The sequence below is a fragment of the Cherax quadricarinatus genome, chromosome 88, assembly GCF_038502225.1.
Source record: "Cherax quadricarinatus isolate ZL_2023a chromosome 88, ASM3850222v1, whole genome shotgun sequence".
Classification (NCBI taxonomy): domain Eukaryota; kingdom Metazoa; phylum Arthropoda; class Malacostraca; order Decapoda; family Parastacidae; genus Cherax; species Cherax quadricarinatus.
Window position 1 is genome coordinate 17,541,310 of NC_091379.1, and position 25,199 is coordinate 17,566,508.

The 25,199-nt window shown below is 42.3% G+C and overlaps 1 protein-coding gene across 1 annotated transcript in view; it reads right to left on the reverse strand.

The window, feature by feature from the left end:
* The window catches only part of LOC138855282 (hyaluronan mediated motility receptor-like), a 40,036-nt gene extending 15,136 nt beyond the window's left edge, over window positions 1-24,900 (reverse strand). The window contains exons 1-3 of the mRNA XM_070103789.1: window positions 24,745-24,900; window positions 18,742-18,839; window positions 7,003-7,143 (exon numbers count right to left, since the gene is read on the reverse strand). Of these exons, the coding sequence (XP_069959890.1) occupies window positions 7,003-7,143; window positions 18,742-18,839; window positions 24,745-24,787 (282 nt within the window). The 5' untranslated portion in view covers window positions 24,788-24,900. The remainder of the gene's footprint in view (window positions 1-7,002; window positions 7,144-18,741; window positions 18,840-24,744) is intronic.
* Window positions 24,901-25,199: the final 299 nt, after the last annotated feature.

Here is a 25,199-nt window from a genome sequence, read left to right on the forward strand (position 1 = left end):
TACTATTTTTTTTTTTTTTTTGGCAAAACATCGGCTATCTCCCACTAAGGCAGGGTGACAAAAAAAAGAAAAACACAGTTTTTTTTTTGTGGGGGGGGCAAAACATCGGCTATCTCCCACTAAGGCAGGGTGACAAAAAAAAGAAAAACGGTCATTCACACATAATCACTGACGTTTTTTGAGTTATCCTAGATTATCTAAACATATGCTGCTATGTACATTATCACTGTTTTTGCAGAGGTGCTCAGAATACAACAGTCTAGAAGCATACACATATAAAGATACACAACATATCCCTCCAAACTGCCAATATCCCAAACCCCTCCTTTAAAGTGCAGGCATTGTACTTCCCATTTCCAGGACTCAAGTCCGACTATATGAAAATAACCGGTTTCCCCGAATCCCTTCACTAAATATTACCCTGCTCACACTCCAACAGATCGTCAGGTCCCAAATACCATTCATAGATGATAATTTCGAGTAGATAAATCACATGCAACAGAAATGAGTGAAATCAGGCCTCATGAATACTTTGATAAATCAACTTGTTGGTGCTGTATATGTGCCATTAATATACTGTAATGAGAAACGGTATGGTGATACCAACACGAAATGGAAAAAGACTAAGATGAAAGTGTACAGAAGCTGCCCAATTTCTATCAATATCACTATCCGTTTGGATATAGTTACACTATCCAAATTGCTAATCAACAGGATATTATCCATTCTAGAGACAGCTGTAACAGTATGTTGATAGGTCCTCAAGCCCGGCCATCTCCCCATAAGTGTGCTCTCTGCCAATCCCTCATTGGCCACACTCGTCTTACTCACGGGTATCTCATGGAGAGGCACCCTGTACCTCTCTGAGCAGTGTCAAGTTCCTGTATCGATTAGCCACATTCTGTTAGACTGCCCTCTCTATAAACGAGCACGCAGAATTTACCTCCAACGCCGTCTTCGTTCTACTACTTTCTCTTTACCTTCCCTTCTTGCTGATGGACCCTCCTTTAATCCTGACTCTCTCATTGACTTCTTGACAACGACTGATTTACTCCACAAACTCTGATGATGATACCTTACACACTCCCCTCAGCCCTTTCTAGCTCAGTCTCTTGCTGCCCTTTACCCTTTCACCATCCACTGCTCCGCTGTTATCCGTAACCTATTACTCATCCACCTCCCTTTTGCCACCTGATGCCCTCGCTTCCTTCCTGCCCTGCAGCGCTGTATAGCCATTGTGGCTTAGCGCTTCTTTTTGATTATAATAATAATCTGCCAATCCCTAGGTACCTTACCCTCTTCCATACATTTATTAAATAAAACCACTAAACACTCCAAAACTATATCCCCACCTGCTTTTAACATATCTATCTTTATACCATCAACCCCAGCTACTTTACCCCCTTTCCTTCTACCCACTGCCTCACGTACTTCCTCCACACCCACAACTGGCTCTTCCTCACTCCTACAAGATGTTATTCCTCCTTGCCCTATACATGAAACCACAGCTTCCCCATCTTCATTAACATTTAACAATTCCTCAAAATATTCCCTCCATCTTCCCAATACCTCCAACTCTCCGTTTAATAACACTCCTCTCCTATTTTTAACTATCAAATCCATTCGTTCCCTAGGTTTCCTCAAGTTATTAATCTTATTCCAATTTTTTTTTTTCCCCAACAAGTCGGCCGTCTCCCACCGACATCTCATCCACTCATTTGCTCTCTCTTTACACTGCATCAACACTTGTAACCAACCAACCCAATCTATCTCTCTCTCTCTCTACATCTCTCTCTCTCTCTACATCTCTCTCTCTCTCTACATCTCTCTCTCTCTCTACATCTCTCTCTCTCTCTACATCTCTCTCTCTCTCTCTCTCTCTCTCTCTCTACATCTCTCTCTCTCTCTCTCTCTCTACATCTCTCTCTCTCTCTCTCTCTACATCTCTCTCTCTACATCTCTCTCTCTCTCTCTACATCTCTCTCTCTACATCTCTCTCTCTACATCTCTCTCTCTACATCTCTCTCTCTCTCTACATCTCTCTCTCTCTCTACATCTCTCTCTCTACATCTCTCTCTCTACATCTCTCTCTCTACATCTCTCTACATCTCTCCCTCTACATCTCTCTCTCTCCCTCTACATCTCTCTCTCTCCCTCTACATCTCTCTCTCTCCCTCTACATCTCTCTCTCTCTCTCTACATCTCTCTCTCTCTCTCTACATCTCTCTCTCTCTCTCTACATCTCTCTCTCTCTCTCTACATCTCTCTCTCTCTCTCTACATCTCTCTCTCTCTCTCTACATCTCTCTCTCTCTCTCTCTACATCTCTCTCTCTCTCTCTACATCTCTCTCTCTCTCTCTACATCTCTCTCTCTCTACATCTCTCTAAATCTCTCTCTCTCTCTACATCTCTCTCTCTCTCTCTCTCTCTCTCTCTCTCTACATCTCTCTCTCTCTACATCTCTCTCTCTCTCTACATCTCTCTCTCTCTCTCTCTCTACATCTCTCTCTCTCTCTCTCTCTACATCTCTCTCTCTCTCTACATCTCTCTCTCTACATCTCTCTCTCTACATCTCTCTCTCTCTCTACATCTCTCTCTCTCTACATCTCTCTCTCTCTCTCTCTCTCTACATCTCTCTCTCTCTCTCTCTCTCTACATCTCTCTCTCTCTCTCTACATCTCTCTCTCTCTCTCTACATCTCTCTCTCTCTCTCTACATCTCTCTCTCTCTCTCTACATCTCTCTCTACATTCTCTCTCTGTCTACATCTCTCTCTCTCTACATCTCTCTCTCTCTACATCTCTCTCTCTCTCTCTCTCTATATATATATATATATATATATATATATATATATATATATCACTTCTACTTTGTAAAAACCTCTCATATAACTTTTTCTCTTACTACTCTCTTTACATCATCATATTCCTCCAATCACTTCTCTTCTGCACCCACTTTCCTGTAACCACCAACTTCTGAACACACTAACACTACATTCTTAAACTTTACCCATACATCTACTCCATTGTCTATACTCTCACTAGTTCATCCATCCTCCAATAGTTGTTTACAGAGTATCTTACCCTAACTACCTCCTCCTCTCTTGTTTGCTGCTTCCATTTTCCTTGTATCCCATCTACCTTTTACTCTCACTGTAGCTACAACTAAAAAGTCATCTGATATATCTGTGGCCCCTCTATATACATGAACATCCTGAAGTCTCCCTTAGTCTTTTATCTACCAATGCGTAGTCCAACAAACTACAGTGGATCCCCGCATACCGATTTTAATCCATGCAAGAGGGCTCATTGGTATGCGAAATAATCGGTATGCGAATGAATTTTCCCCATAAGAAATAATGGAAATCAAATTAATCCGTGCAAGACACCCAAAAGTATGAAAAAAAAAATTTTACCACGTGAAATATACATTTTCCTACACACAAAGAGAAGGATACATGCACAATAGTAGAGTAGTACATGCACAGTATATATTGTGCATGTACTAGTCTACTAAATGAAGAATAAATGACACTTTCCTTTATTGAAGATGCAGCAATGACTGATGAGACACTGTGTCCTGGGAGTGCCTTTTCCTCCTGAGTACTGTAGGTCCTGTTTGGTATTTTCTTCCAGAACATGCCTTATCACACTGTGTATGTCACTACGATTCTTAAATATCTCAAACCAACCTTTGCTGGCTTTAAATTCACCAATATGAGCACTAGTTCCAGGCATTTTTCCCTGTTCACCTGGGTGTTAGTCGACTGGTGTGGGTTGCATCCTGCGAGACAAGATTAAGGACCCCAATGGAAATAAGTTAGACAGTCTTCGATGACACTGACTTTTTTGGGTTATCCTGGGTGGCAAATCCTCTGGGGTTAATTGTTTCTTGGTATTCTCAATAAGCCACACCAACAACAGTGCTACAGCAGCAGCAGCAGCAGCTGACAGTGCTACAGCAGCAGCAGACGATGCTACAGCAGCAGCAGCAGACGATGCTACAGCAGCAGCAGCAGCAGCAGCAGACGATGCTACAGCAGCAGCAGCAGCAGCAGCAGACGATGCTACAGCAGCAGCAGCAGCAGCAGCAGACGATGCTACAGCAGCAGCAGACGATGCTACAGCAGCAGCTGACAGTGCTACAGCAGCAGCAGACGATGCTACAGCAGCAGCAGACGATGCTACAGCAGCAGCAGACGATGCTACAGCAGCAGCAGACGATGCTACAGCAGCAGCAGACGATGCTACAGCAGCAGCAGACGATGCTACAGCAGCAGCAGCAGCTGACAGTGCTACAGCAGCAGCTGACAGTGCTACAGCAGCAGCAGACGATGCTACAGCAGCAGCAGACGATGCTACAGCAGCAGCAGCAGCTGACAGTGCTACAGCAGCAGCAGACGATGCTACAGCAGCAGCAGACGATGCTACAGCAGCAGCAGACGATGCTACAGCAGCAGCAGACGATGCTACAGCAGCAGCAGACGATGCTACAGCAGCAGCAGACGATGCTACAGCAGCAGCAGCAGCTGTACCACCAATAGTAGCGATGGTTGATTGGGGTTTATTATACAACCTGGCCAGCTCGGAGACACGCACTCCACTTTCATACTTATCAATGATCTTTTTCTTCATCTCTATAGTAATTCTCACCCTTATTGCTGTAGGGTTGGCACTAGAAGCTTTCTTGGGGCCCATGGTCACTTATTTTCCAGATAAAATCACCAAAAACACTGTAATAATACGAAATGTTATGATTGTATGCTTGGATGCTACCGCGGAGGCTGGCTGGTAAACAATGCCACCGGCGGAACATGTGAGGCTGGCTAAGGCGCACATTGGACGCGTCTCGGACGAACAGCGGTGAGCAGGTTTTTAAGCGGTATGCGAGGCAAAATTTTTGCGATTAAAGCAAGCGGTATGCGGATTAATCGTTATGTGATGCCAACGGTATGCGGGGGTCCACTGTATTCTCATAATCCCCTATATCATATCTTCTATAGCTATTTATCCTCTGAATGAAATTTCTGTGAATTTGTTTTATGTACCATGGCCCAGGAACGGACCTCTATCACTAAGAGCAGAAAAATTTTCATGTTACATAATTTTCAACATTTGGCTCCCTCACTTCATCCATCTGGTACAGGTCTCTTTCAATTGTGTTCATTTTCCAAATAAGCTCTTCAGTCTGAACCTTATTAGAGTTCAGAAACCAATTTTTTAAGAATTTTTTTTCCAACATGCTGGCCATCTCCCACCAAGGCAGGGCAACCCAAAAAAGAAAAACACTCAACATCATTCAATACTTTTCCATCATTCACACATTATGACATTAAAAAAAATTGTCGAGTCTCTTTTGGGAGGTCCTGAATGCAGCCCTATTTTCCACACGAATTTCCCAGTCCAGTAGTGTAGTTTTCGGGAACATAACTCGTGTGTATTATGGTTATTCAGTATAATTTTTTTTTCTTCTTACCTCTGCAGATATTCAGAAATTACCAATTTAGGTGTTCACCTTCACTTACCTTTTTAATTTTTTTTAACAGTTTAGTGGATCTGTAGAAATTTTATTTCCTTCACATTTCTCTTACTCAGAATAAGGACAAAAAAAAAAAAAATTATTTGCAAATTTTTTCCTCTCAAAAATAGTCAGCTTTCCTTCAACACTGACATGGGTCAAAGAGGATGGGTGTTGTATTCAAACACTGGAAAAACTAAATAATTAACCAATGCAACAAAATTATCAAAATATATGGAGAGTACTGTACAGTGGACCCCCGCATAACGATGGCATCGCATAGCGATTTTTCCGCATAACGATTACTTTTATCGCAAAATTTTTGCCCCGCATACCGATTAAAAACCCGCATACCGATTTTCGTCCGAGACGCGTCCAATGTGCCCTCACATGTGCCGGCCGTCCCATTGTTTACCAGCCAGCCTCCGCGGTAACATCCAAGCATACACTCGGAATATTTCGTATTATTACAGTGTTTTCGGTGGTGTTTATGGAAAATAAGTGACCATGGGCCCCAAGAAAGCTTCTAGTGCCAACCCTGTGGTAAAAAGGGTGAGAATTAGTATGGAAATTAAGAAAGATTTTGAAGGGTTTGGGGCTAACCCTGAGAAGCCTATGCCAGTTGTGGAATCCATTGTGCCTACTTCAAAGATTAAGGAAATGTGTGCAGAGTGGTTTGAACTGCAAACCTTTATAGATGAAAATCACCCTGACACAGCTGTTGCAAGCCGTGCTTGTGACTATTTCAATGACAATGTTATGGCCCATTTTAGGAAAGTCTTGAAGAAACGGGAGGTACAGAGCTCTATGGACAGATTTGTTGTGCGACAGAGGTCCAGTGACTCTGAAGCTGGTCCTAGTGGCATTAAAAGAAGAAGGGAAGTAACCCCAGAAAAGGACTTGCTACCTCAAGTCCTAATGGAAGGGGATTCCCCTTCTAAACAGTAAGAAGATAATGCTCTCCCCTCCTCCCATCCCATCAATCATCACCAGATCTTCAATAAAAGTAAGTGTCATGTAATTGTGCATGCCTTTTTCAGTTTGTGTGTATTAAAATTAACATTTCATGTGGTAAAAAAAATTTTTTTTCATACTTTTGGGCGTCTTGCACGGATTAATTTTATTTCCATTATTTCTTATGGGGAAAATTAATTCGCATAACGATTATTTCGCATAACGATGAGCCCTCTTGCACGGATTAAAATCGTTAACCGGGGGTCCACTGTACTTGCAGTGTTGATAAAAGTAAAATGTATTGCCATTGATAACTGCTGTATTGCTACTGCCAATGGTTGAACACGTGGGAGAACACTGACTGACAAGCACTCACCGTAACAGCTTTGCTAAGTAGAAATTCCATGGCAAAATAGATGCAGTCACTTGAAATGTCACCTTGCCACCTTAGGTCTTGCGGCTCACTGAACCGACGCTTAACCTATTCAAAGTACTGTACAGGTATATTACATGTAGCACAGTTACTACTCACACTGAGAAACAATGCATTGCTTGATGATGATGCAGTTGAGCACGTTGAAAGGGAGGAAGAATTTAAACGAGATGACGACGTAGAGCGTTTTTTAATGGGTGAAATGTTTTCTGCTGAATATGCTCCAGGGCCTGGTGTATCCTGCAAAGAAATTGCATTGAACAATATAAACAATAGTTTTATGAATCTGAGACAATTCCTTATGTATGCCCATAGCAAAACATTTGTTTTAACCCTTTGACTGTCGCGGCCGTATATATACGTCTTACGAGGTACAGTGTTTGACGTATATACACTCAAATTCTAGTGGCTTCAAATCAAGCAGAAGAAAGCTGGTAGACCCACATGTGAGAGAATGGGCCTGTGTGGTCAGTGTGCACCATATAAAAAAAATCCTGGAGCACGCAGTGCATAATAAGAAAAAAAAATCAGTCCATTTTTTTAATTAAAATGCAGACTTTGTGGTCTATTTTCGTATAGTATTTATGGTTGTATTCTCATTTTCTTGGTCTCATTTGATAGAATGGAAAACATATTATAGAAGTAGAGGTGATTTTGATTGATTTTACTATAAAAAGAACCTAGAAATGGAGCTCAAAGTAGGGGAAATGTTTGAGTTTTGCCAATGTTCAAAAGTAAACAAATGATGTCATTGTCCAATAAATGTCCAACTAGCCATTCTAATATGCAGTCATGAATGGGTTGATGTTATTTATACAATTATTACAGTATTGCAGTAGTCTGCATAATAGTAAGTCTTCTAATTTTTTGTTTGAATAAAAATTCAAAATAGAAAGCAAGAGTAATATCAGAGGGGCCTAGAGACATGACTGATGAACAAAGAAAATGTTATTTTAGAGCCAGGAATGTCTGCATTGTTCATTCTGGACCTTATTTTGAAATTGTCATATTTTTTAATTTTCGTGAAATTGGCCAAATTGCACATTTCTGACCACATTATTGGGTAGTTGAATCGGTAAATGGGCAGTTTCTTGTACTCAATCGATAGAAAAAATGGAGTTCTAAAGAAATAGCTATGAGTTTGGTCGACTGGAACAATGGAATTAGCCGAAAATAGGGCTCAAAGTGGGCGAAATCGCCGAGGTCGCTAACTTCGCGAGAGCATAATTCCGTCAGTTTTCCATCAAATTTCGTTTTTTTGGTGTCATTACAATTGGGAAAAGATTCTCTATCATTTCCTAAGAATTTTTTTTTTTTTTTTAAATTTTGCGACACCAGGAGACACCTCAGGATTGGGGGTTGCGACAGTCAAAGGGTTAAGGTTGGTACTGATACTACTGCTATTAATTCAACTTTAAAGGAGAAATTGACTTAAATGAACAAATCCTAAATACTCTATCCTGATAATTTTACAATTATTTTAATTCTCATTTTCGTAAAAATACGAATTTTTTAACTTCTTAATTCTTTTCGGAAATTACAGAACTTTAAATTTACATTCTGAACTTTCATAACCATCACCTGAGCTACAAAAGTTCACACAATTACTGAAATGATGTACAGAAGTAATTGGAGTATAAGAAAAAAATTGTAAAGGCATATTTACTAACAAAATGCAACATATATAATGACAATCTTTCACTTAACATGTGTATCATTCCAGTTTGTTACAATATGTAACAATCATTGATTTTTATTTGGCCCATTCTGACCAAATTTTAGTATCAAAACAGAATGCAGATTTTATTTCATTTCTTCATGCAAATAAACTTTCACAAGGGATCTTACAATAATCCAGATTCAGTACCTTCACTACTGAGTTAATGTGGAAAACATAACAGATTAGACAGAATAAGAATTCTGGAGGTGTGAAGCACAGTATAAACCAGCCTTCTTAAGGAAGCACGGGGATATTACTGTTCTGAAGAGCACTGGCAAGACAGCTAGTAATAACCTTGGTCAAAGTGTCTCCTCCAAGCTCTCTACCTTTGTGGAAATGACCACGACGAAAAATAGTTTAAAGCACGTTTTATTAACACAAACACTACTATGATACAACCTGTTAACTTCGCCAAGGCAAGATTCCAAAGAGAGGCATGGGACCAACTTACTACTAATGACACGTGTTCTTAATTTACTATTTTAAGCAATTCAGGATTATCTGGAGTGATCACATACAGGGGGTCTAAAAAATATTCACAAAGAATAAATACTGTATTTTCCGGCATATAAGGTGCACAAGCATTACAATTTCATTACGATAATGAACTACATGTCTTTTATACAACACTACTTGCCAGTAACCCAAAGCTACCTCTTGAGCATACAAGGCACAGGGTGATTTTCAATGACTAGAGGCAGAGGGGAGGGGGGGTGAGAGCACACCTTATATGCTGGAAAATGTGATACCTGTTTAGTTCTGGGAGCACCACTACACCAGACCAGTCTCAGACAAGGCCTCAAATTAAAGATGAACTCATACAAGAATAAAAACTTAACCCTTTCAGGGACTGTGGCATTTTATCACGGCATTGAGCTCAGGGTCCGGATAGTAATACAGTGGTACCTTGACTTAAGAGTTTAATTCGTTCTGAGACCAAGCTCATAACTCAATTTACTCGTATATCAAATCAATTTTCCTCACTGAAATTAACTGAAATGCCATTAATCCGTTCCAGCCCCTAAAAAACCACCCCAATTTTTTTGTTAAGGGTTTTTAAAGAAGAAAAATGTATTTATAAATAAGAAATATTGTATACTCCACCCACCACCTTCACTACTCCCACCACCTTCACTACTCCACCCACCTTAATTAATGTTTCTGGAAAAACTCTGAGGCTACCTATTCCCCGGATTAATACGATAACCAAACAAGGGACAAAAGGCCTCACTACAATCTGGGATTAGTGGGGGAGTATTATCCTTCCAGTTATGTCTTGGAAGAGCATGTGGGATGGGACGAAGTACCTGACATTCCTCTGGGTACAGAGCTGGATTTGACTTCAGATACGCTGCCAACTAGTGGCAGCGTATCTGAAGCTCACTCGTAACTTGGATTTTGGCTTGCAACTCAAAGCAAATAATCGACTGAGCGATGGCTCGCAACTCAGAAAACTCGTAAGTTGGGGCACTCGTAATACATACACTGGTACCTTGACTTACATGTAAATTCAAGAGGCTTCAAATTTAGTGCAAGAGGACTGGTAGGCCTACGTACAAGAGAACAGGTCTGTGCAGCAAGTGTACACCATATAAGAAATAAACCTGCTCCATGCAGTGCATGATAGGAAAACCAAACCAAGTGTATGGTTTTAAATAGCAATTTTGTCCAGTATTTTCAGATGGTTTCCATGGTTTCATCCTCAGTTTTTTGGTAGCATTTGATAGAATGGAAGAGACATTACTAAAACAGACAATTTTGGGAGGAATCAGGACTGGAAAGAGCAGATATATTAGATTTTTGTCAATATTCCAGAGGACAGGTAAAGCCCCCACATCCCCCAGTTCGTTTTATGGGTTTTATTAGGTTTGAATCAATTATGATGATGCTGTAAACCATGAAGAAGCTTTCCTCATTATACATTTTTACCCAAGAAATGGAATAGATCTATTTTTTTTGTGCGAACAAGATTTCAAAATGGAAAGCATGTGCAATATAGAAGGCTGGGGGAGGCAATTAATGAGCAGTGTGTTTTAATGCCAGTAACGTCTACACTGTTTACAGTGGAACCCGAGTTTCGGCCGTAATCCGTTCCATGAGATTTTTTTTTTTTTTTAACAAGTCGGCCGTCTCCCACCGAGGCAGGGTGACTCGAAAAGAAAAAATCCCCAAAAAAGAAAATGCTTTCATCATCATTCAACACTTTCACCTCACCCACACATAATCGCTGTTTTCGCAGAGGTGCTCAGAACACAATAGCTAAGAAGCATATACATAAACATATATAACATATCCCTCCAAATTGCCAATATCCCAAACCCCTCCTTTAGAGTGCAAGCACTGTACTTCCCCTATCCAGGACTCAAGTCCGGCTATATAAAAATAACCGGTTTCCCTGAATCCCTTCAATAAATACTACCCTGCTTGCACTCCAACAGATCGTCAGGTCCCAAATACCATTCGTCTCCATTCACTCCTATCGAACACGCTCACGCACACCTGCTGGAAGTCCAAGCCCTTCACCCACAAAACCTCCCTTATCCCTTCCTTCCAACCTTTTCGAGGACGACCCCTACCCCGCCTTCCTTCCCCTACAGATTTAAATGCTCTCCATGTCATCCTTTGACCCATTCTCTCTAAATGACCAAACCACCTCAACAACCCCCTCTTCAGCCCTCTGACTAATACTTTTATTAACTCCACACCTTCTAATTTCCACACTCCAAATTTTCTGCCCTTAGACAGGACATCTCCACTGCCTCCAACTGCCTCCTCACTGCTGCATTCACAACCCAAGCTTCACACCCATACAAGTGTGTTGATACTACTATACTTTCATACACTCCCTTCTTTACCTCCATAGATTACATTTCTTGTCTCCACATATACCTCAACGCACCACTCGCCTTTTTTCCCTCCTCAATTCTATGATTAACCTCATCCTTCATAAATCCATCTGCTGACACGTCAACTCCCAAATATCTGAAAACATTTTCTTCAATACTCCTCCTCCCCAATTTGATATCCAATTTTTCTTTATCTAAATCATTTGATACCTTCATCACCTTACTCTTTTCTATATTCACTTTCAACTTTCTAGCTTTACACACACTCCCAAACTCGTCCATTAACCTTTGCAATACGTAATGTAAATACAGTGGACCCCGCATAACGATTACCTCCGAATGTGACCAATTATGTAAGTGTATTTATGTAAGTGCGTTTGTACGTGTATGTTTGGGGGTCTGAAATGGACTAATCTACTTCACAATATTTCTTATGGGAACAAATTCGGTCAGTACTGGCACCTGAACATACTTCTGGAGTGAAAAAATATCGTTAACCGGGGGTCCACTGTACACTGTACAATTAATCTGTTCCAGACCCACAAGAATAAGTATAGTTTAACATACATATAGTACTTTAAACATACATATAGTATTAAATGAGTAATACAATACATAATGAACATTTAAATAAACATTTAAAATCACATTTACATACCTTTACTGAAGACTTTTTTGGTATACGGAAAATATGGAGGAGAGAGGGAGGACTTATTATTGTCTCAACCACTGGCACTATGAAGTTTCTTCGGGCCCATGGTGGCTTATTTCACAGTCACAATCAATAAACGAGCACTAAACACACGACGCGGAAAGGTATGGTAGGCGAGCCAAAACACGGGGGAGCGGCAGAGACTCGGAGTTCCACTGTATTATGGACTATTTTTAAAATGGCATTTTTTGAATGGTGTGAAAATAGATAATTTACCAAATTCTGATCACTTTATTGGGTAGTTGAAATAGACAAATGGATGGTTTCTTGTGCTCAATCAATAGAATGGAAGGTATATACTACATTTTTTTTTATTTATTTATTAACACACTGGCCGATTCCCACCAAGGCAGGGTGGCCCGAAAAAGAAAAACTTTCACCATCATTCACTCCATCAGTCTTGCCAGAAGGGTGCTTTACACTACAGTTTTTAAACTGCAACATTAATTAACACCCCTCCTTCAGAGTGCAGGCACTGTACTTCCCATCTCCAGGACTCAAGTCCGGCCTGCCGGTTTCCCTGAATCCAACAGCACGTCAAGTATTAAAAACCATTTGTCTCCATTCACTCCTATCAAACACGCTCACACATGCCCGCTGGAAGTCCAAGTCCCTCGCACACAAAACCTCCTTTACCCCCCTCCCTCCAACCTTTCCTAGGCCGACCCCTACCCCGCCTTCCTTCCACTACAGACTGATACACTCTTGAAGTCATTCTGTTTCGCTCCATTCTCTCTACATGTCCGAACCACCTCAACAACCCTTCCTCAGCCCTCTGGACAACAGTTTTGGTAATCCCGCACCTCCTAACTTCCAAACTATGAATTCTCTGTATTATATTCACACGACACATTGCCCTCAGACACGATATCTCCACTGCCTCCAGCCTTCTCCTCGCTGCAACATTCATCGCCCATGCTTCACACCCATACAGGAGCGTTGGTAAAACTATACTTTCATACATTCCCCTTTGCTTATAAGGACAAAATTCTTTGTCTCCACAGACTCCTAAGTGCACCGCTCACCTTTTTCCCCTCATCAATTCTATGATTTGCCTCATCTTTCATAGACCCATCCGCTGACACGTCCACTCCCAAATATCTGAATGCATTCCCCTCGTCCATACTCTCTCCCTCCAATCTGATATCCAATCTTTCATCACCTTATCTTTTTGTTATCCTCATAACCTTACTCTTTCCTGTATTCACTTTCAATTTTCTTCTTTTACATACCCTACCAAATTCATCCACCAACCTCTGCAACTTTTCAGAATCACCCAAGAGCACAGTGTCATCAGCAAAGAGCAACTGTGACAACTCCCACTTTGTGTGTGATTCTTTATCTTTTAACTCCACACCTCTTGCCAAGACCCTCACATTTACTTCTCTTACAACCCCATCTATAAATATACTGTATTGAACCACGGTGACATCACACATCCTAGTCTAAGGCCTACTTCTACTGGGAAATATTCTCCCTCTTTCCTACATACTCTAACTTGAGCCTCGCTATCCTTGTAAAAACTCTTCACTGCTTTCAGTAACCTACCTCCTATACCATACACCTGCAACATCTGCCACATTGCCCCCCTATCCACCCTGTCATACACCTTTTCCAAATCCATAAATGCCACAAAAACCTCTTTAGCCTTATCTAAATACTGTTCACTTACATGCAAAATAACTAAGAATTCGGTTAATTGGACCAATTCTGCAAGTTTTCCATCAAATTTCATAAGCAACAATAGCTGGGGAAGGGGGAGTGGGTGTTCGGACTTTGTAGCCATGTTTAACATCGGATCTGGATGCTCAAAGGATTAAAAAATAGGAAAGACAAATTTATAATCTATGAGCTTGTGATGAAAAAAGTCCAGAAATCATGCCAAAGTTCAAAACATTTAACAGGCTTTAGTTCCATTCATGATAGGATAGTAGTAGTACACCATCAACTTAACGGATTTCAGTAGTGCAGAAAATCCACTGGGTCAATTAATTCTGAAACAGACAACTGGTTACATAACTATCCATTATCATTACAAAAACAGTAAAATAATCTTAACTGTCCACCACAGCCCCATTATCAGCCTCCCACTCTACCCATTAACCCTTAAACTGTCCAAACGTAGATCTACGTTCACGTGTGTAGCGCTCCGAACTATATTTTCCCCATTTGAAAGCACGTAAAAAAAAAAACGTAGACCTACGTTCAGAGCCCCCCGGCACGTGGGCGTAGATCTACGTTTGGACAGTTTAAGGGTTAAATGGACCATACTTAAGCTGCCTGAGTTGATCCTTTCAAGAGTGGTTCAGATCCATGTTATTTAGGTACCTTCCTAACATGTTTCATTAAGGATGTAGTATATTTTATCCCAGTTGATGTTCTTGTTGCTAAAGTTAAATTTGGTGAAGGCACTCTCTAACTGTATGCATTTTGCTGCTAATAACCCTTGTGCATACAAGTCTGGACTTCAATTAATTTGTGACTGGAATTAACTGTTTTTGATACTGTTATATTTCATTCCAGATCATTATTTGTGAAAATAAGGTCAAGTGTGTTTTCCAGTCTTGTTGGCTCCACTATCTGTTGGCTTAGGATGAATTTATTGCAGATTCAGCAACTTGGCTGCCTCCAGGGACTCTCTGCTATAACATTTGCTAAATTCTTCCAGTTTGCACATCTTAAATTGAAATTACCAAGCAGCAGGATATCTAGGGCTGGGGTGGGAAGATTTTCCAGACTAACAAATTTTCAATAACTGTTCCTTGAACTGTTGAAAAGTTGCATCCGGTAACTGGAAGGCGCAAGTTTAAAAAAGATTCTAATGATACCAAGTGGAGTTGTCACAGTTGCTTTTTGTCTATTATACAGTTCTCTTGGAAGAGTCTGAAGAGAAGTTGGAAAGATTGGTAAAAATTTAGGAGGGGATGTAAAAGGAAGAAATTAAAGTGAATATAGGAAAGATCAAGGTAATGAGAGAAACAATTACTGGGAGCGCTTGAGGTTCCTAAGCCTGTATTCCCTGGAATGCAGGCAGGAGAGATACATGATTATATACACCTGGAAAATCCTAGAGGGACTAGTACCGAACTTGCAAACGAAAATCACTCGCTACGAAAGCAAAAGACTTGGCAGACGATGCAACATCCCCCCAATGAAAAGCAGGGGTGTCACTAGCACGTTAAGAGACCATACAATAAGTGTCAGGGGCCCGAGACTGTTCAACTGCCTCCCAGCATACATAAGGGGGATTACCAACAGACCCCTGGCAGTCTTCAAGCAGGCACTGGACAAGCACCTAAAGTCGGTACCTGACCAGCCGGGCTGTGGCTCGAACGTTGGTTTGCATGCAGCCAGCAGTAACAGCCTGGTTGATCATGCTCTGATCCACCAGGAGGCCTGGTCGCAGACCGGGCCGCAGGGGCGTTGACCCCCGGAACTCTCTCCAGGTAACTCCAGGTAAATAGGTAATGAGTGGCTGCGTATCAGATTGGGAGGGAGGGAGTATGCATTTCAACATTTAGAAGTAGACCTGTCAATAGATGGGTACTAACGACGAGGGGAACCACTGAATTAAAGAGGGGAAAAAGAGGTGCGTAGTACACGAGGCATTTGTAGAGACAGAACCTTATCAATGGAGGCAAAAAAAGTAAATGTATGAAAGTATAGAAGTAACATTGTTATACCCGTGAAGTATAGATATTAAATGTCGGAGCAAGGAGACGAAGTGGTGATGTGCTTTAGAACAATGTGTAATGTGAATATTGTACAGCAAATTAAGAGCTTGGATATTACCAATAGGCATTGGGTTACCGAAAGTATTATTCAGAAGGCACTGAAAATGGGTTGGGCAAATATTTTTGTTAGTAGGTTTGGGTTTGAGAAAGAATGCTGTGTCCCATTTTAGGCAAATCTTAAGAGACGCCAGAAACAGGTCTCTGGACAATATTTTGTGTGACAGGGGTCCAGTGACTCGAGATGGTCCTAGTTCCAGTAAAAGACAAAGAAGGGAAGTAACCCTGGATAGGGCCTTGATACATGAAGTCCTTATGAAGGAGGATTTCCCTTCCAAACAATAACCTCTCCTCCCTCTCCCCTCCTTGCTGTCTTCCATACACCAAAAAAGAGCCTTCAATAAAGGTAAAAGTGATGTTAAATGTTCATTTATTCATTTCATTAGTCAATCATATTTATTTCTCATCGTTTTCTGTATGTTAAACTATAGTTATTCTCTATAAAATGTATTTTTCTTTAATATTTTTTGGTGTCTGGAACGGATTAATTGGATTCATGTTATTTCTTATGGGAAATATTACTTCAGTTTTCGTACAAATCGGTTTTCAGCTGGCCTTCTGGAACGGATTAAAGACAAAAACCTGGGTTCCACTGTATATACAATGTGGAAGACTGAGTTCTTCCCCTAATAGATAGCACAGACGTTATTTAAAATAAAGATTAGCATATTTCCATACCAGGTGTAAATGGTAACAACGACATGTCTAACAAACCATGAAGTAACATGTCAATTGCTAGAAACTGTTAAAGATATTAATAAAGACATCAGCAAAATGGAAAGCGACATATCTCCTAGAGATATCTCTCCAGGAGAGAACCTGCAGTAATGGATTCAAATTAGATAAGTTTAGATTTAGAAAGGATGTAGGAAAGTATTGGTTTGGAAATAGGGTAGCTGATGAGTGGAACAGTCTACGGTTGGGTTGAAGCTAAAACCTTGGGTAGTTTCAAATAAAGGTTTCATAAATACACGAGTTATTTTATATAACCAGACTCGAGTCCTGGAAATGTCAAGTACAATGCCTGCACTCTAAAGGAGGGGTTTGGGATATTGGCAGTTTGTCAAGATACATTGTGTATTTTTATACATACAGTGGACCCTCGACCAATGATGGCATTGTCTAACGTTAAATCCGACTAGCGATACATTTTAACGCAAAAATTTTGCCTCGACTAGCGCTAAAAAACTCGACCACTTGTTGCCAGTGTTTACAAGCCAGCCAGCCACTGCGGTCCCATCCAAACACACAATCGGAACATTTCATATTATCACAGCGTTTTTAGCGATTGCACCTGCAAATTAAGCCACCATGGGCCCCAAGAAAGCTTCTAGCGCCAGCCCTACAGCAAAAAGGGTGAGAATTACTATGGATATGAAGAAAGAGATCATTGCTAAATATGAAAGTGGAGTGCGTGTCTCCAAGCTGGCCAGGTTGTACACAAAACCCCAGTCAACCATCGCAACTATTGTGGCCAAGAAAACGGTAATCAAGGAAGCTGTTCTTGCCAAAGGTGCAACTATGTTTTCGAAACTGAGATCACAAGTGATAGAAAATGTTGAGAGACTGTTATTGGTGTGGATAAACGAAAAACAGATAGCAGGAGATAGCACCTCTCAATCGATCATATGTGAAAAGGCTAGGAAGTTGCATGATGATTTAATTAGAAAAATGTCTGCAACCAGTGATGTGAGTGAATTTAAGGCCAACAAAGGTTGGTTCGAGAGATTTAAGAATCGTAGTGGCATACAGTGTGATAAGGCATGGCGAGGCTGCCAGTTCGGATCGAAAAGCAGCTGAAAAAATTTGCAGGAATTCAAGTACATAGACAGTGAAGAATTGAAACCTGAACAAGTGTTTAATTGTGACACTGACCATGTTGTGAAACACTTTAGGAATGTCATAAAGGAACAGGAGGTACAGGCCTCTATGGACAGATATGTTGTGCGACAGAGGTCCAGTGACGCTCAAGCTGGTCCTAGTGGCATTAAAAGAAGGGAAGTAACCCCGGAAAAGGACTCGACACCAAGTCCTAATGGAAGGGGATTCCCCTTCTAAACACTAACACCATCCACACTCTCCCCTCCTCCCATCCCATCAATCATCACCAGATCTTCAATAAAGGTAAGTGTCATGTAATTGTACATGTCTTCTTCAGTTTGTGTATTAAAATTAATATTTCATGTGGTAAAAATTTTTTTTTTCAATACTTTTGGGCGTCTTGCACGGATTAATTTGATTTCCATTATTTCTTATGGGGAAAATTAACTCGACTAACGATAATTTCGATTAACGATGAGCTCTCAGGAACAGATTAATATCGTTGGTCAAGGGTCCACTGTACATATATACTTCTAAACTGGGCACCTCTGCAAAAACAGTGATTATGTGTGAGTGAGGTGAAAGTGTTGAATGATGAAAGTATTTTCTTTTTGGGGATTTTCTTTCTCTTTGGGTCACCCTGCCTCGGTGGGAGACGGCCGACTTGTTGGAAAAAAAAAATAAAAAAAAATACACGAGTGAGAGGGGTTGGATTTGAATGGGACTTGCATATGACAGTGGATAGTGTTATCAGAGCTTATTTCTTGGGTGGCATTGAAAACTGGGTTAGGCAAATGTTTTGTTAGTGGGACAGATATGTAAAGGACCTGCCTAGTATGGGCCAACAGGCCTGCTGCAGTGTTCTTCCTTTCCTATGTAACTATCACACCAATGTTCATACCTTGAACTGCATTAGTGCCATACTAAAACAAGAGTAGCTTTACACACCTCTTTGTTATGTTTCCAGCGCTGAGACTTATCTAGTGTTGCTGCAGGGATATTTTCCTTCAACTTTGGATTATATGCTGTGGGTGGAGGTGCACAACCTGAAATGTATGTATACAGTAAACTACACTGAACATGTACAACAAATCTCTATAGATACTCTGAATAACTTAACAAGGAAGACTAATGCATGGGAAGAATCCTATTCCCACAAGAACCCCAATGGAAAAACAGGAATGCCAATGGAAATACATCACCGACTTTTTTTTTTTTTTTTGGTTATCTTTGGTAATTTATACATGTCACTATGTATGATAATTTGTGTAACTATTTATTTGTACCTGTACCTAAATAAATGAACTTAATTAAAGTGCTCTCACCACTACACAATGTTGGCATCAGCTTCAAATTCATCTAAGTAGATTTCTATATAATGAAGAGGAACCACAACACAAACAGGCACCTACAAACAACACGATGGCCCCAAACAGGCACCTACAAACAACACGATGGCCCCAAACAGGCACCTACAAACAACACGATGGCCCCAAACAGGCACCTACAAACACGATGGCCCCAAACAGGCACCTACAAACAACACGATGGCCCCAAACAGGCACCTACAAACAACACGATGGCCCCAAACAGGCACCTACAAACAAGACGATGGCCCCAAACAGGCACCTACAAACAAGACGATGGCCCCAAACAGGCACCTACAAACAAGACGATGGCCCCAAACAGGCACCTACAAACAAGACGATGGTCCCAAACAGTAACCTACAAACAACACGATGGCCCCAAACAGGCACCTACAAACAAGACGATGGCCCCAAACAGGCACCTACAAACAAGACGATGGCCCCAAACAGGCACCTACAAACAAGACGATGGCCCCAAACAGGCACCTACAAACAAGACGATGGCCCCAAACAGGCACCTACAAACAAGACGATGGCCCCAAACAGGCACCTACAAACAAGACGATGGCCCCAAACAGGCACCTACAAACAAGACGATGGCCCCAAACAGGCACCTACAGACAAGACGATGGCCCCAAACAGGCACCTACAGACAAGACGATGGCCCCAAACAGGCACCTACAGACAAGACGATGGCCCCAAACAGGCACCTACAGACAAGACGATGGCCCCAAACAGGCACCTACAGACAAGACGATGGCCCCAAACAGGCACCTACAGACAAGACGATGGCCCCAAACAGGCACCTACAGACAAGACGATGGCCCCAAACAGGCACCTACAGACAAGACGATGGCCCCAAACAGGCACCTACAGACAAGACGATGGCCCCAAACAGGCACCTACAGACAAGACGATGGCCCCAAACAGGCACCTACAGACAAGACGATGGCCCCAAACAGGCACCTACAGACAAGACGATGGCCCCAAACAGGCACCTACAGACAAGACGATGGCCCCAAACAGGCACCTACAGACAAGACGATGGCCCCAAACAGGCACCTACAGACAAGACGATGGCCCCAAACAGGCACCTACAGACAAGACGATGGCCCCAAACAGGCACCTACAGACAAGACGATGGCCCCAAACAGGCACCTACAGACAAGACGATGGCCCCAAACAGGCACCTACAGACAAGACGATGGCCCCAAACAGGCACCTACAGACAAGACGATGGCCCCAAACAGGCACCTACAGACAAGACGATGGCCCCAAACAGGCACCTACAGACAAGACGATGGCCCCAAACAGGCACCTACAGACAAGACGATGGCCCCAAACAGGCACCTACAGACAAGACGATGGCCCCAAACAGGCACCTACAGACAAGACGATGGCCCCAAACCGGCACCTACAGACAAGACGATGGCCCCAAACCGGCACCTACAGACAAGACGATGGCCCCAAACCGGCACCTACAGACAAGACGATGGCCCCAAACCGGCACCTACAGACAAGACGATGGCCCCAAACCGGCACCTACAGACAAGACGATGGCCCCAAACCGGCACCTACAGACAAGACGATGGCCCCAAACAGGCACCTACAGACAAGACGATGGCCCCAAACAGGCACCTACAGACAAGACGATGGCCCCAAACAGGCACCTACAGACAAGACGATGGCCCCAAACAGGCACCTACAGACAAGACGATGGCCCCAAACAGGCACCTACAGACAAGACGATGGCCCCAAACAGGCACCTACAGACAAGACGATGGCCCCAAACAGGCACCTACAGACAAGACGATGGCCCCAAACAGGCACCTACAGACAAGACGATGGCCCCAAACAGGCACCTACAGACAAGACGATGGCCCCAAACAGGCACCTACAGACAAGACGATGGCCCCAAACAGGCACCTACAGACAAGACGATGGCCCCAAACAGGCACCTACAGACAAGACGATGGCCCCAAACAGGCACCTACAGACAAGACGATGGCCCCAAACAGGCACCTACAGACAAGACGATGGCCCCAAACAGGCACCTACAGACAAGACGATGGCCCCAAACAGGCACCTACAGACAACATGATGGCCCCCAAACAGGCACCTACAGATAACACGATGGCCCCAAACAGGAACCTACAAACAACACGATGGCCCCAAAGAGGCACCTACAAACACGAGGGCCCCTAACAGGCACCTACAGACAACACGATGGCCCCAAAGAGGCACCTACAAACACGAGGGCCCCTAACAGGCACCTACAGATAAAACGATGGCCCCAAACAGTCACCTACAAACCTGAGGGCCCCAAACAGGCACCTACAGACAACACGATGGCCCCAAACAGGCACCTACAGACAACACGATGGCCCCAAACAGGCACCTACAGACAACACGATGGCCCCAAACAGGCACCTACAGACAACACGATGGCCCCAAACAGGCACCTACAGACAACACGATGGCCCCAAACAGGCACCTACAGACAACACGATGGCCCCAAACAGGCACCTACAGACAACACGATGGCCCCAAACAGGCACCTACAGACAACACGAGGGCCCCAAACAGGCACCTACAGACAACACGATGGCCCCAAACAGGCACCTACAAACACGAGGGCCCCAAACAGGCACCTACAGACAACACGAGGGCCCCAAACAGGCACCTACAGACAACACGAGGGCCCCAAACAGGCACCTACAGACAACACGAGGGCCCCAAACAGGCACCTACAGACAACACGAGGGCCCCAAACAGGCACCTACAAACACGAGGGCCCCAAACAGGTACCTACAAACACGAGGGCCCCAAACAGGCACCTACAAACACGAGGGCCCCAAACAGGCACCTACAAACACGAGGGCCCCAAACAGGCACCTACAAACACGAGGGCCCCAAACAGGCACCTACAAACACGAGGGCCCCAAACAGGCACCTACAAACACGAGGGCCCCAAACAGGCACCTACAAACACGAGGGCCCCAAACAGGCACCTACAGACAACACGAGGGCCCCAAACAGGCACCTACAGACAACACGAGGGCCCCAAACAGGCACCTACAAACACGAGGGCCCCAAACAGGGCCCTACAGACAACACAGGGACCCCAAAGAGGGACCTACATCAATAAAACATTTCAAACTCAAGATTTAAACATTACTACCATCACATTTAACCTGAGTGACAATGTATACTGAACCTCCTGTGAACCTGCTAGGTGAAGAGCCAGCAGGTGTTAGCTAACACAACTAACACTGCTAGGTGAAGTGCCAGCAGGTGTTAGCTAACACAACTAACACTGCTAGGTGAAGTGCCAGCAGGTGTTAGCTAACACAACTAACACTGCTAGGTGAAGTGCCAGCAGGTGTTAGCTAACAACTAACACTGCTAGGTGAAGTGCCAGCAGGTGTTAGCTAACAACTAACACTGCTAGGTGAAGTGCCAGCAGGTGTTAGCTAACACAACTAACACTGCTAGGTGAAGTGCCAGCAGGTGTTAGCTAACACAACTAACTGCTAGGTGAAGTGCCAGCAGGTGTTAGCTAACACAACTAACACTGCTAGGTGAAGTGCCAGCAGGTGTTAGCTAACAACTAACACTGCTAGGTGAAGTGCCAGCAGGTGTTAGCTAACACAACTAACACTGCTAGGTGAAGTGCCAGCAGGTGTTAGCTAACACAACACTGCTAGGTGAAGTGCCAGCAGGTGTTAGCTAACACAACTAACACTGCTAGGTGAAGTGCCAGCAGGTGTTAGCTAACACAACTAACTGCTAGGTGAAGTGCCAGCAGGTGTTAGCTAACACAACTAACACTGCTAGGTGAAGTGCCAGCAGGTGTTAGCTAACACAACTAACACTGCTAAGTGAAGTGCCAGCAGGTGTTAGCTAACACAACTAACACTGCTAGGTGAAGTGCCAGCAGGTGTTAGCTAACACAACTAACACTGCTAGGTGAAGTGCCAGCAGGTGTTAGCTAACACAACTAACACTGCTAGGTGAAGTGCCAGCAGGTGTTAGCTAACACAACTAACTGCTAGGTGAAGTGCCAGCAGGTGTTAGCTAACACAACTAACACTGCTAGGTGAAGTGCCAGCAGGTGTTAGCTAACACAACTAACACTGCTAAGTGAAGTGCCAGCAGGTGTTAGCTAACACAACTAACACTGCTAGGTGAAGTGCCAGCAGGTGTTAGCTAACACAACTAACACTGCTAGGTGAAGTGCCAGCAGGTGTTAGCTAACAACTAACACTGCTAGGCGAAGTGCCAGCAGGTGTTAGCTAACACAACTAACACTGCTAGGTGAAGTGCCAGCAGGTGTTAGCTAACACAACTAACACTGCTAGGTGAAGTGCCAGCAGGTATTAGCTAACATGACTTAACCTCTACACTTGTCTGGGGTTCGAACCCTGGTGGTCCATGTAACACACCAATACGCTACCATCTGAGCCACGAACCATTACTGTGGTAATCACATATAACTACAAGTTACAGGCAGCTCCAGTTCCCTGGATCAACATCGAGTCAGGCATCAAACAATATGATATATAAACCTTAAATTTCACCATGAATTAAGTAAATATTTATTACTATCAAAACTAAGCAAATAAAACTAAGTAAATATGTAAGGAAATAAGTAAATAAGTAAGTAAATATGTAAGTAAATAAGTAAATAATTAGGTAAGTAAATAAGTAGTAAAGTAAATAAGTAAATATGTATGTAAATAAGTAAATAAGTAAATATGTAAGTAAATAAGTAAATATGTAAGTAAATATGTAAGTAAGTAAATATGTAACTAAGTAAATATGTAAGTAAATATGTAAGTAAATAAGCAAGTATGCAAGTAAGTATGTATGTAAATATGTAAATAAGGCCAGTAAACAAGTAGATAAGTAAACAAGTAGGTAAGTAAACAAGTAGGTAAGTAAATAAGTAAACAAGTAGATAAGTAAACAAGTAGGTAAATAAACAAGTAGATAAGTAAACAAGTAGGTAAGTAAACAAGTAGGTAAGTAAACAAGTAGATAAGTAAACAAGTAGGTAAGTAAACAAGTAGGTAAATAAACAAGTAGATAAGTAAACAAGTAGGTAAATAAACAAGTAGATAAGTAAACAAGTAGATAAGTAAACAAGTAGGTAAATAAACAAGTAGGTAAATAAACAAGTAGATAAGTAAACAAGTAGGTAAGTAAACAAGTAGGTAAGTAAACAAGTAGATAAGTAAACAAGTAGGTAAGTAAACAAGTAGGTAAGTAAACAAGTAGGTAAGTAAACAAGTAGGTAAGCAAACAAGTAGATAAGTAAATATGTTAAGTACAGGTACACACAAGTACAAATATCACAAATGTAAATTTATTATAACCCCCAAAAATGTCAAAATTGGTGAGGTATTTCCATCAGTAATTAAGACTTAAGGAAGCCACTGAGGCCATGAAAATTAGGTGACAGGTTAAAGTAACTTTAATAATACATAAATATTGTAGTGATGACGACGGTATCCCAGGACACCAGCTGGTATACACAGGTATATACACATGTACTGAGGTATACTTGGACATATTAACTTACCTACTTCCTCGTTGAACCTCTTCAACTTGGCCTTGGCGAACATGGTGGTTGTAATTAAGGTTATTACAGTAAAATAAGAGAGAGAGATGTGTGTACAGTAGCACACAGCCGCCCCAGACGCCGCTCACACCGTTCAAAATGATTCAGCCAATCACACTCCACCAGGCTGACATGAGAACCAATCAGCGTTCACCAGGCCGCCAGCCAGCCAATCACAGCCATAAAGCCTAGCAGTCATGTTTTTAGGTAAACAAATTGTACAATAAATTGTAATTGTACAATAAATTGTACAATAAATTGTACAATTAATTGTATATTAAATTGTACAATTAATTGTACAATTAAAAGATGGGGTGGTCGGAGAAGTGGAATATTCAAATGATTTCAGAAGACAAATGTTTTCCCTCAGATCGTTTTTCTCCACTTATGGGCGGCTATAAGTGCCACAATGAGCA